At 42.5% G+C, this 12,924-nt stretch overlaps 3 protein-coding genes across 3 annotated transcripts; 1 reads left to right on the forward strand and 2 right to left on the reverse strand.

Annotated features, from left to right (window-relative positions):
- Window positions 1–13: 13 nt before the first annotated feature.
- Window positions 14–1,633, reverse strand: HMPREF1120_07053 (uncharacterized protein). Its single transcript, XM_009161267.1, has 5 exons — window positions 1,455–1,633; window positions 1,353–1,398; window positions 1,138–1,238; window positions 966–1,079; window positions 14–887 (listed from the first exon to the last, which is right to left on the reverse strand). Exons 1-5 carry the CDS (start codon window positions 1,473–1,475, stop codon window positions 87–89), a joined length of 1,083 nt encoding a protein of 360 aa, XP_009159515.1. The 5' UTR covers window positions 1,476–1,633; the 3' UTR covers window positions 14–86.
- An 847-nt stretch (window positions 1,634–2,480) lies between these two features.
- Window positions 2,481–3,617, forward strand: HMPREF1120_07054 (uncharacterized protein; the record flags this gene model as incomplete). Its single annotated transcript, XM_009161268.1, has 1 exon — window positions 2,481–3,617. One exon carries the CDS (start codon window positions 2,481–2,483, stop codon window positions 3,615–3,617), a length of 1,137 nt encoding a protein of 378 aa, XP_009159516.1.
- A 52-nt stretch (window positions 3,618–3,669) lies between these two features.
- Window positions 3,670–7,919, reverse strand: HMPREF1120_07055 (uncharacterized protein). Its single transcript, XM_009161269.1, has one exon. The coding sequence runs from the start codon at window positions 7,288–7,290 to the stop codon at window positions 4,093–4,095; it is 3,198 nt and encodes a 1,065-aa protein (XP_009159517.1). The 5' UTR covers window positions 7,291–7,919; the 3' UTR covers window positions 3,670–4,092.
- Window positions 7,920–12,924: the final 5,005 nt, after the last annotated feature.

The following is a 12,924-nucleotide window of genomic DNA, read 5'->3' on the forward strand; positions in this document are numbered from 1 at the left end:
GACTTGAACACGATTCTTACCAAGTTGTTCATTATGGAGGCACATTATATCATTCCAATTTTCCAGTCATCAATCTCGAGTCTCGTCTAGAAAACCTCTTCGATCTTTTCATCTTCATCCATTTCCTTGACTTTCTCTTCCTCCGCTTCATCCCTCATGAGAACCTGTACCAGCCGATCACAAGCCTCTCTGACGCCTTCATCTTCGACGTGCAAATGGGTCTCCCGAATCAGTGGATAGACCTGGATGCTTCTGAGCTTGTCTCTCCCGGCCCGTGTCGTCGTTAGTAAGAGCAACGTTTCTAAATGGGCCACCAATATCTCAGGATCGCTTTCTCTCGCCTTGTCCGGCGGTAAAAGTTGCAAGTCTGGAAGCATGTTCGCCGATTCCTCCTCCGGGAACTCTTCGGAACCGGCTAGAGGTAATAGGATGTATGGCAGGATATTGACGCCTGGGACGCCGTCGACAGTCTCGGTGTCATCCGCCATGAGTAACGGATGTTTATCCACCTCGAATGCGACGTTCTTGATCGTACTGGCAACTCCCCGCCTACGAACGTGACTTTTATGCTCTGTAAAAACCACCAACTTGCTTATCGGCACAATTCCATCATACTCTCTCTTGCTGAGGAAGTGATCCCGCCCAGCCTTGTGCTTAGACATGTCAGCCATGAGATATGCGAGGTAATCGAAATCGGCATGTTTATTCAGGCCACCGTCAGCGCCTTTCACAAACAGATCAAACAGTTGGTCGAGGGCGTATGGAGAAGTGGAGATGGTCTTGTCGGGTAGTGATCGTTTCAACCGAATCAACCTCTCCATCTGATCCGACTTTGCCATGTTGGATAACAGCATGGCAATCTCATTGGCGGCTGGTTCTTTCGGGTTCTGAAAACGAGTCAAAAACTGTTCCTCCATCCATGCAGCAGAGTCTAATCCATATAGGTGACTCTAGAGCCTTCTTACCGTAATCTTCTTCAACAACGTCTCAAGAAAAGCATCGTCGCCGGCCAAACTCTCCAGAATCTCTGCATCCCGACTAAGGTTGACGAGGATAGTGAGGGCATTTTTAGCAATAGGCTGGGACAACCCCGTCAGCCGCAAACCACTTTGGAGCCACGGATTGAGCATTACTCACAGGGTAATCTTTGACTAATAGTTTCAGGTCTTGGACAGGAACCAGTTGAGGCTTCTTGAAGATGGATGGTTCCGAGGAATGGCCGACTAGGTGCTCGCATGCTAAATAAACCAACAATGAGTTACCGCCATCTCATAGTCGAACACAGCACTTGGAAATTCCGGAGGGGGGTCGACACGGCAGGAAAATTGACATAGAATAAATGGGAGACCTACCGATTTGCCTAATCTGAGTATTCCCATGGTGTAGGAATTCGACGAGCTGGCGTTATGTGAGCGCTGAATGGGCAGTCCGGCTGCGACAAGTCTTAAACATACCTCTTCCAACTCCGTTGGCATTATGCTCTCCCCGAAATTTGATCAACTTACACACAGCCTTGTGCTGTATTCGGTGGTCTTGTTGAAAAATATCTGATACTGCGAGGCCTGATACCTGGAAGTGGTTTAGTGTCGATTCGCGAAAAAGAGCGAACCGTCTCATCAAATGTGGTTAGTGCAAAATTTCCCTCGGGTTAAACTTCTTCCGGGCGCTTACTGTACCTCCACTCACGCTGGCACTGCTTCAGCTGTCGACACTTGTATCACTCCAAACACTGACTGGACGAGGTGCCACTCTTCTCGCGCAACTCCTTCATTCTCACAGCCGCTCCCGAACCCCTGCTCTCGGGAACGTCGTACAGCGAATCGGCCAGACTCTCCAGACTTCTCGTGCATGGACTGCAGTGTCTTGCACAGGCCAGGCGAACCACGACCATGGAGTAGTTGGCGCCGTTGGTGTCACGCCCAGCCACATCATGTCAATCTTGCAATGGATTGTGGTACAGGCCCCTGTCCTGCAGGGCGAGGTCTGCAGGGCTCTGGTTGCAGTACCGCTCAATCTGGAACTGGCCTTAGCCTTGTGACCTCGCTTCGATTCACGGTAGGGATATATGAAAGGTAGGTTCCCCCCTTTAGCCAGTTACCTACCTGAACCTCTCGATCCCATCAGCCAGCCTCGCGCTTCTTTCCCCAGGACATCGGCGACTGTCCGTTTTGCTTCTGCGGGAGTGGCCAGCAGTGTAGCTGTTGAGTTCAACCGTCCTTCGTGAACAGCGATCCAACCTTGCCGCGAGACTGTCCACGCACACCAACCTCCCTCCTGATGGATATGGACTTTGGTTGAACGCCCGCGGGCAAATACTTACCGCGCAACATCCACTAAAGCATAGCGAAATGGAATCTTTCCGGTGCACCACTACAGTCTGAATCACCAAACCTACATTTTCGCTCCATCCAAGAGCACTGCAACTTCAACATATCATCCAAGACCACCATCTTGCGCAGCACCTACCACGGTATATCACAATGGCACTCCCTGCCGGCGATGGCGTCCTCGGCCTCGGACTCGGCATGGACGCAGCAGCGGCGCCAGCACCGCCCGAGCCGATCACAATGAGCGAAGCCATCGACAGCCTGCTAAAGCTCCTAATCCGAATCCGGCAGAAACTCCACACCCTGATCTCATGGTACATCGACCTAGAAGTGACCCCCAACGCAATTCAAGCATACGAGCCACGACTGATGATCCTATATGACCGACTAATGGCCATGCGAACACTATCATACACCCAACTACCATACCTGATTGACAACTCGGACGCGCTAGCCGCACAATACCTAATCGACATTGCATCGCAACTAAGCAACGCAGCACACGGGATCCAGACCATCTTCGTCAACCACTACGACCGAGACCTGGAAGAGCGCCAACCCTTCGCCGCCATCAGTGACACACTAGCCTACCGCACCGACCAACTCCGACTCGTCCCGACATTGAACCCCAGTAATCCGCTCCGTCTGCGTGCCGAAGACATGCGCGGCGGCACCAACGAACTGGGCTATTTCTGCCGCGGCGCCTTGCAACTCAACAACAATCTTGACAAAGGGCGCGTCTCGTTCGTCGACAAAAAGACCGAGTTGTCCGAAGACGACCGATTGAAACTTAGGGTTGTTGGCGGCGCCTTTCTCAACTGGGAGTGTCCTGAGTGCGCGTACAAAGGGCGCTATCATGTCGCGAGCAGTGGCGCGTCAAATATCCATACGACGGATGACTTTCGTCAACATGACGATGTTGCGCTACAATATCGCAGCTCGTTTCTGGCGAAATGTCATTTCTATTTGCCGTTGAGCGATTCGAATGCGATGCCGCCGACGCGAACTCTCTCACGGCGACGTGTGGGTACTGGTGGTGGTGGCCATGGTCTCGGTGGTGGTTATGCAAAACCACTCCTTCAATACGGATGTGTATTCTGTTTCGCCCAGGGCGTCCAACTGGACCGCGGGAACGGCGCATTCATCACGGCACGCACATTGGCCGAACATATCGCTTTGAAACACGGCGGTCCGCTACTGCCGCCGAGCTTCATTCTGCATCGGTTCTTGGTCGCTGTGGATGGGAAATTGCTCGATCCTCGCCAACGCTGGGATCTGAATTTTGTTTAGGTACAGTAGGTAGATACTAGTCCTACGGGATCCAGTGGACAGAATGTAGGTACTTTAGGTATTGCAATATATTATCCAATCCGGACATACTATGCGGCATATATGTCTAGTGGTAATGGTAACGTCAACATCGAGGTTAACGTCAATGTCTTGTCTATCGCGCAAATGGCCATCCCGTATATACAATTTATACAGTACACTACAATTGCTTCCTCATCAAGGCAGTGCCAGCTTTACTCACACAAAGCCACACTGCAATTTGGGAACACCCCACTGCGCGTATTGTGCAATGTGCACAGTAAATCAAACAGAAACGTCTAGCTGCTCTTTGATTGACCAACGGGACGCCTTCCAACTCCAATTCCATCCCATCCTATCCTGTTTATATCATCCCAACCCTTGCCAGACAGACGCCTTTTAGTACCCCGTTCCTTCCACTGCTCTCAAGCCAGGGGATGAGGACGACAGCTTCAAATTATACACTCTCCACAACCAAACCAACACTCAACCCAGGCCGATGTCCCCTATCAGCCTGCTGCACCACGACAGGCGAATATGCCTTTTTCTCCAAGATCTCCCAACGGGATTTATCAAGAATCTCCCATTGGCGGGGTGGTTCAAGTTGTTCGAGGCCATTAACGTTATCATCAGACTCAGACACCTTTTTACGGATCGCGAGGACCTGCTGCTGGGGCTCCCTGTCCCTCTCCTTTTCTTTCTCTTTCGCTTTCTCTTTCTCCCTCATCGCGACCTGTTTCTCAAGCTGCTGTCTAGCCCTCTCTTTCTCTTTCTCTTTTTCTCGATCCGAATCCGACTGCGACTGCTCACCACCACCACTGGGGCCGCCGAACATGAAAGTCTTGATTTTATCTCTTGACAAGGACCTCGATCCTGTCCGACGGTGCTGATGACCCAAAGCCTGTCCCTGTTGCTGCTGCTGCTGGCCCTGTGGCGGCGAAGGCGTCTGTCGCCGAGGCGCTTCCAGCCGATTCGGACGACCAGCCTGCTGACCAAGTCTTGGAGGCGGGACAAGGACACGAGCGCTCTGCTTGCGAGACAAAGATACAGTACGAGCCACTGCGACTTCTGCGGTGCCAGTAGTAGTCGTAGTTGTGAACTGAGACCGAGAAGACAATGACAACGACGCCGACGACGATGACGCTGGCGGTGGCACGATTTTCTCAAGACCTCGAAGAGCCGCGGAGGGCGATGTGGAAGAAGATTCCGTCTGAGGACGCGATGGGGGTCGTAGGGACGAAGGAAGAGTCGAGGACCGTTCCTTGGTGACTAACGATACGGTTCGTGGCGGATGTTGATGTTGTCTCGTGGTATTGTTATTAGTGCTAGTACTGATGCCGAGACCGTTGTCGGTATTTGCTCGCGCGGGGCGCGTCGGAATGATGCCCGCTTGCTCGATTCTGGACACGGTGTTTTTGGCCGCGTATCGAGATAATGGAATATATTTGGCGTCCTTTTTCGGTACTGGTGGCGGCTTTTCAATTTCACTTTCACCTTCACCTTCAGGCGTGAGTGGTGATGATGACTGTGCAAGGACGGATGGTGTGGTTCTAGGGGGTTCCTGAGGGATGGTTGGTGAGTCGTCAATCGGTCGATCGACTCGTTTCACAGCAGCAACGCGGGATGCCGTAGATTTGGGAAGCTTGGGGGCCTCGGCTGGAGCTGGTGGTGCTGGCGCTGGCGGTGACGGCGGCGTGGATATGGGCACGATCGTGGCGACGGATCCGGAAGCGCTGTTGGGGGATAAATCTTCTTTTACCTCCACCACGGGGGAAGGAATCAGACGGGAGACTTCGTGAGTTGTTTTGGGTTGAGTTTGCGGCGAGAAATTATGGCCCTCGTCCGAAATTGATGTCGGGTTCGAAAATACCTTTACCGAAGCGCTACCTGGTGACTCCGTGTTATAGACAGGCACATCACAAACCATGATAGGGACGTCTTGCACAACGTCTGTAATGGTTGGCGACGTGAGTCTCTCGACTGCGGCAATAGCTTCATCGAAATATTCCGTGTTGACTGAGGTGTGTTTAGTGGTGACTGCCGAAGTGACCGCCAGGCTGGATGTCATCACAGACGCTGGGATCGGGGGAATGGCCTCTTCAGGCTCGTCCGGCTGAGCACCTTGTGGCCGTTGTGATCGATCCGTAGTCACCCCGCGCTTTGACCTGGTTCGAGCCAGCTCCACCGCCGCCGAAGCTGGTCTCGTCATGACAAATTGTCCATCTTCCACCCCCCGGGAATCTCGGAACGATTTAATATCGAAGAAGATCTCATCCACGGTCGTGGCGGACGAGACAGACGATTTGAGCGAGTGCGCAGTGCTCCACGGTGTCCCTTTGTCTGTGGAAGCCGTATGCTCGTCCGGGCTGCTGGCGAGCTGCTCGTGCGAAATGATCCTCCGCAGAGGCCGTCCATCACCTATGGTTCTCTCAACGACACGTTCATCGGATGCTGTCCTTCTGAGGCTTAGAGGCTGAGGTTTTGCTGCTGCATGCTCATCTCGCATAGGGGACAAACTGGCAGGGGAGGTGGCAGATCGTTTCAATTGACCTGCACCGAGTGTGTCATTCTCGAAAGCTGCCGCTGCCGTGTGCCCAGAACCCCTGACTGGCGTTTGTGTCGTTGTCGGAAATAACGAATATTTGCTTCCCGCAGGGGATCTGGTCGAGGTAGGTGTTGTCGGCCGTCTGGGTGGAAAGAGAGGCGTCAAAGACTCCTCCGTGGATGAATGGGGTAATTGGTCGTCCCTGTCCTTGGTGGTGGGTCGATTGTCGTCAAATGATTTGAGACTCCCCAGGGTCTTGCTCCGTCTGGCCAACAAAGACGAAGAGCGAGTGGCTGCAGGTAGATTACGAAACATGACACTATACCGATCCAGAGGCGCAGTTGGGATCTCCAGTTCCAATTTTGGCAAAATTCTCTCCCGTCGTTCATTTTGTGATCCATCCTCTTCAGACTGTACCGCGTGCCGGAGGTTCGATGGCGGCTTCTTTCCCGCAAGAGTTGATGACGCATCATGGTCGGCACGGCTTCTTTGAATCGGCTGTAGTTTGTGTTCTGCAAGCATTCTCGTCTGGCTTGTGGGGCTTTTATCCAACACGACCAAGCCCGTCGGCAGTCCGATGGTTGGGCCTGGCTGAATCTCATCTCGCTTCACGACGGGTTCCTTACATTTGAACAAGCTTCCGAATTTCTTCCACGTCCTTGACTGCATCTGTATTGATTTTTCCAGAGAGGAGGGTTGTTGACGAGGCATCGGACTGAGCTCGAGAGGAACAGGTTCGATTTTAGGAGTACAAAAGGACGTCGGAGGATGGGACGGGCTCCCAAAAGCGAGACCGATCAACGTATCCTCTGATCTTGAGGCGTCATTAATGGGTGATCGGGTTTCTTGGTCGGATGTCTGTGGACGAGCCCTAGGTGTTCGATCTCGCGGTCGCCTCCTTCCCATTGCCCCTGCAGCAGTCTTTGGGCGTATCTCGGCCTGTCCCCCGGTCACCACAGTTCGGGTCGTACCAGGAACAGTGAGGATGGTGGCAGGATTGTCAGTAAAAGCGAAATCGAAATCCTGCCGATATGATCCTGTTGATTGAGAATAGAAATCGTCACGAGCGAGAGGATGACGGTGGCGGAGAGAAAGCCATCTCGTAGGCATGATTAAACACGGGCCGGACCAGCCGTCCAGGAGAAACAAAATCTCAAATTGGTAGGGTCAAAGGTGAAAGACAGGAGAAGAAGGAAACGAGTGATGTGAATGAAAACTTGGTCCAGCAGGTCGAAGTCTCAAACTGCGAGTGTGAAAGTGAAACGATTACCAGACAAACATGGTTCACAGCCAGCCATATGCTTGGCCTGCGCCAGAGCAGCTGAAGTATGGAGAAAGAAAAGCGGAAGGTTCTCCAGTAGACACAAACTGCAAGGAACCAAACTCAACCAACCTTTGTGCTGACTCGGAGGGCTTCATGGCAGCATTGACTTGCATGGGGCCAGCCAGGATCATGCTGGTGTCGTGAATCTGGCATGGTCTTCAATGCGGATATGCCGGCCTCAGCGACTGTCGAATGAGCATTGTACTTCGGTCAGCCACGAGGCCGGACGATTGTTGGAAACAGAAAAGCCTGTGGATGGGGCTGAGACCAATCTTCGACAATGGAAGTCGCAGAATGCGAATAACAGAAACTGTTTGAACAAGGAACAAGGGGGACGGTTGATGAAACTGGTGGAGAGTCGTGGGAGTCGATGTTGGACTGCGAGATACAATCTGTTGGCAGGTGCGCTAAAAAAATGTTGTATTTGCTCTCGCTCTATCCACTTTACAGTGTACAGAGCACTCCTATATATACTATAGAAATCGGAGAGAACACCGTATCTCGTACGGTCTATAGATTATTCTAGAGAGTATTAAACCTCGTCGTCGACGTCGTTATCGAGCGTTATTTAGGGTCGATAGCGAGATTTAGGAAGTATAGTTAATATAAGTATTCCTTAGTAGTAGGGTATTAGAGCCGACTATATATAATATACTCTCTTTAGGCTATATTCGTCGCTTTACCGTCGAGTATAGTCTATATATTAACTAGGCGAAGATATATCATAATATAGATAAATTACTTATAATTCTATATTATTAGTACTTTCGTAAAGCTATCTACTCTTATATTAGTAGTTACGACCTATTCTATTCGTATTTTACTAGCTTATATCTTCTATCTTAACTAATACTTATATATATTAATATATTTTAGCTTCGTAGATAATTAAAAGTTATTCTTAGTTAGTAGATGAATAGTCTATATATTATTAACTTTAATAGTAAGCGATTAGTTAAGTTTTAGATATATCGAGTTAAAGAAGCGACTTTACTAGAGTATTTTCTTAGCTATACGAAATAGAGCGAGTAGTTCTACCTCTATACTTAAAGTTATTACTATATTCTATTAAGAGGCTTTCTAGTTAATAAAGCCTCCGAATAGAATAAAGAGATAACTATCGGAACTCTTTCGACTAGTATTATTAGTAAATATTACGTCTAAGTATATCTTAAAGATATTAACGCTCTCGTATTTATTATTATTTTAAGAAGTTATTTTAGGAGGAGTAGAGTATTTAAGAGTAAGAGTATATATACGCTTTAAGTAGCTTAGTACTCTATTAGCGATAACTATATATTCTAGTAATAGATTACGTAAGTATTATAAGAGTATAGAATAAGCCCTTATAATATCCGGTCTCGTTATTATAGCTACAAAATTAATAAACTCTATATACTATTAATATATATATATCTCTTATAGAGTAGCCTAGCTATTATACGATACGAGACTTTTAGTTAAGAGAGGTATTAATAGTATTTTTCTACTATATATATTAATATTAAACTTAGCTAATAGTTTATTAATATATAAATCCTATATAAGCTATAACTTATATAGCTTTTAATCTCGTACGATTTATATACTAAGAAACTAGTTAACTTCTAGTATAATACGTAAAGTAAAACGCTATTAAAGACTCTATAAAATTATATTAATTCTCTTCTTAAGCTTATACTTATAGTATAGGATAATATTATCTACGTAGAATAGAACGATAAGAAACTCGTTATTAAGAATATAATTAACTTCTAGTATTTAAGAAAGATCTAGTACCTTAAGAGTATTACTAAAAGTATTATACTATAATAAAGAGCTTTACTTAAGACTATAGAGCGTCTTAAGTAAACGAAGTATTATATTTAGTACTTTAAAATCTTCTAGAAAACGTATATAGATTTTCTCGTCGATTTTACTATTAAGGAATATATTAATAGTATTAAGTTATATAAGATCTAGGTCGTAAGCGGCCGTAATAGTTATAATAGTACGAAAGGTACTAAAAGTAAAAGTAGTTATATAGATATCTTTAAAAATAAGTTATAAGTCTTCTTAAATATATATATATATCTTAAATTTACTTAAGTATCTATTATTATCGAATTTATATTTAAATATCTAAATAAGAGAAAGAATATTACGTCTATTTATATCTTTAGTAGAGACTAGTATAAAGATTTACTTATATTTAAGTTTCTTATATTTAACTCTCGCGACTTTCTTAAATTTCTTTCGAAATAGATAATTAGTAAGTTATTTTTATAATTTTAGCTTAGATAGAAGAGTATCTCTATATACTTATTAGTAATCTCTTTTAATAGTAAAAACGATAGCGAAGGCTAAGTAGTACGTTAATAGACTATTATTAATACTATTATCTTCGAGTATAGCGATGTATATCTATTTTCTTAGTTTTAAATATCGTCTTATAGTAACTATATTTCTTTTATCGAAATCTATTAAGATATTAATATATTAAGAGACTTAGACTATCTTACCTTAGTCTAGAGATATCTAGCGAGATAAGTCTTCTATAATAGTCTTTTTAGATATATATATTTACGGTTCTTCTTTCTAAATTTCTTCTCTTCTTTCTTATTCTCTTATTAAGAGGAGACTAGCCTCCGCTAGAGACTAGTTCTTTATAATAAATAAAGAAGAAGAATATAGCGATATTAATAAGAGTACGGCGCTACTAGAGAAGCCCTTTCGTTTAGGCTCGCGTCTCTTCTAGAAGCTCTCTTAAGTAGAGGCGTCCTAGCGCGCGGCTTAGGCAGCGAAGTCCTCTCGGCTAGTAGCGCGGCGAGATCTCTTAATACTTTCTATTATAGACCGCGAGCCTTATAAACCTATAATTACTTCTATAGTAGCTATCGGCTCTATAGATATCGCTAGTTAAGAAGAAGAAGAAGAAGAAGATTTAGATATAGCGTTAGAAGTAAGATATATATCTATAGAATCGCGTATAGTTAGCGCTTTATATAATTTAGCTTTCTTAGTCTCTAATTAGCTAGAAATTAATATCGTCTAAGACTTCTAAGCTTCTAATTAGTCGAAAGTAGTTTCCGAATAATTCGATACTAAGTCGTTTTTAGAATTAATTAGAATTATATCTATTTTAGGTATTAATTCGTATACTTTAATATCTAGCTAAATTAACTTAATCGATAGTAATTTATTATCTTTAGATAGAAGTAGTAAAAATATCTCGTTATCGTTAAAAATAACGTCTTATATTTATATAATCTAGTCTTTATTAGATCGCTAGATTTAAAAGATATTTATTAAATCGTACTCGGCGAGATATTTAATCTACGCGCGTTATTAAAGTTTATCTTTTTATAAAATATTATACTATAATATATAGACTTTATAGTCGTATACGTATATATACGAGATATTAGGTCGTTATTTATATAGTATTTCGAACGGCGTTTTCTAGCTAAGCGTATAAGATAATAATCGATTTAGAATATATTCTACGATTTTTACTATCTTAGACTATAGATTCTTTAGTAGATTTATATATAGACGTATTATTTAAGCTATATTAATAAGTAATTAGTCTACTCGCTTCGTATAACTATTTTAAGCGAGAGTATATAGTATACTTCGTTTAGTTATTAGATCTCTATCTCGTACGTTATTATCGTAGATCTTCGATAGCGATCTTTCTCTATCTATTCTAATAAACTTAATATTATAGCTATATCTTATATAAATTATATTTATAAAGTCTTAAACTATTTAGAATAATTAATACTTTCGTAGATATATATAGATAAAATATATTCTTATATAGTAATCTCTAAAATAGCTAATCTATTTATCTTCGTTATAGACTATATTAAGAGATATTAAGTCGTACGAGACTCTATTAAATAGTCTCGTCGCTAATTCTTCTTATAATAAGTTTCGAGAGATAATCTAGATTACTTTTAATAATCGATAAGGCTTATATTAAATAGAAGTAATCTTCTTAATCTTCGGAAGTCTAGTTACTATATTTAGTAGGTACCGAAGCGCTTTATATTCTATATACTCTATAATAGCGTATAGTCTATCTAGAGAGTCCTTATAGGGAGGCTTATCTCCTTAAGCTATAGTAGCAGTAGTAGCGGAAGTCTATCTTATCGGCGCTAACGCTATATCGGAAGCCGCCCGCGTATAGAGTATTACGAGAGAAGCTAACGGTCTTATAATAAAAGCTTCTCTAACTAATCTCGATACCGTAGTATTAGAAGTAGTCTTTAGGATTATAGAAGAAGAAGAAGAAGGAATAATTATAGAGTCGGATATATATAGTTATTAAGACGCTAAGATAGGGTCGTCGAAGAGTATCTAGTAACTATCTTTTCTCTATACGTAGTATAAATACTCGTTATTTAGTATTAAGGCTTTATCTAGTATAATATTCTAGTTAATATTCTTATTATATAAGTAAGAGAGCGATACTAGATTTATTATAAACCCTAGAATAAGAGCGACGTCGAGTAATATAAGTCTCTTAACTCCGTTTTTAATAGATATACGTAGTTTAACGCTTCTAAATACTTTAATAGAATATTAATTTATCCCTATAATAAGAATATCGATATCGGTCGCTTCTTTAATTCTTATAAAGTTCTCTAGCTTATTATATATATATATATCGGATCCGAAGTCGAGTATCTAGTAATTCTTTAACTTATAATTAGTTACGATAGTATATAAATATATAATAAATACTCCGAGTATTAGTTCTTCTTACTATTATTAATTATTCTTACTCTTTCTCTTATTCTTATTAATAAGTTATTTAATATACTTATATAAGATCTTATTATTATTTAATTTAGTCTATACTTTATAATTAACTTTAGAGTTTAGAGTCTAGTTATTCGATTATTATAAAGAATTTAGATAATAGTACTCGTTATAGAAGTATTTATATCTATAGATATACTTAGATTTCTTCTATTACTTCTTTTCTTCTTTTAAAGTACTAAACGCTAAGTATAATACTACTTTCGCTATTAATTTCTTCGAATTATAATATACGTCTTTAATTATATTAATAAGATTATATAATAATATATATTCTATTTCTCTTTAGTTATAGAACTTAGTAAGTTCCGAACCTACTATACTCGAATATAACGATTATATAGTAGTAAGAAAGTTAATTTATACTATATCTTCTATAGCTTCTATTATATATAGAGCCTTATACTACTTATATAATAACTTCTATTAATAGAACTATATCTCTAAATCTTTACTTCGTAATACTTATTTTAAAGTATACTATCTATTTACGAGACTTTACCTCTTTATCGCGTCTAAAGATTCTAGATAGTTTCTTAATATCTTTAGTCGACGATAAAGTATAGACTTATCTTCGTAATATAGACGGTTAGATAGAAATATTATTCTAT

The sequence above is a fragment of the Exophiala dermatitidis genome (assembly GCF_000230625.1).
Source record: "Exophiala dermatitidis NIH/UT8656 unplaced genomic scaffold supercont1.6, whole genome shotgun sequence".
Classification (NCBI taxonomy): Eukaryota; Fungi; Ascomycota; class Eurotiomycetes; order Chaetothyriales; family Herpotrichiellaceae; genus Exophiala; species Exophiala dermatitidis.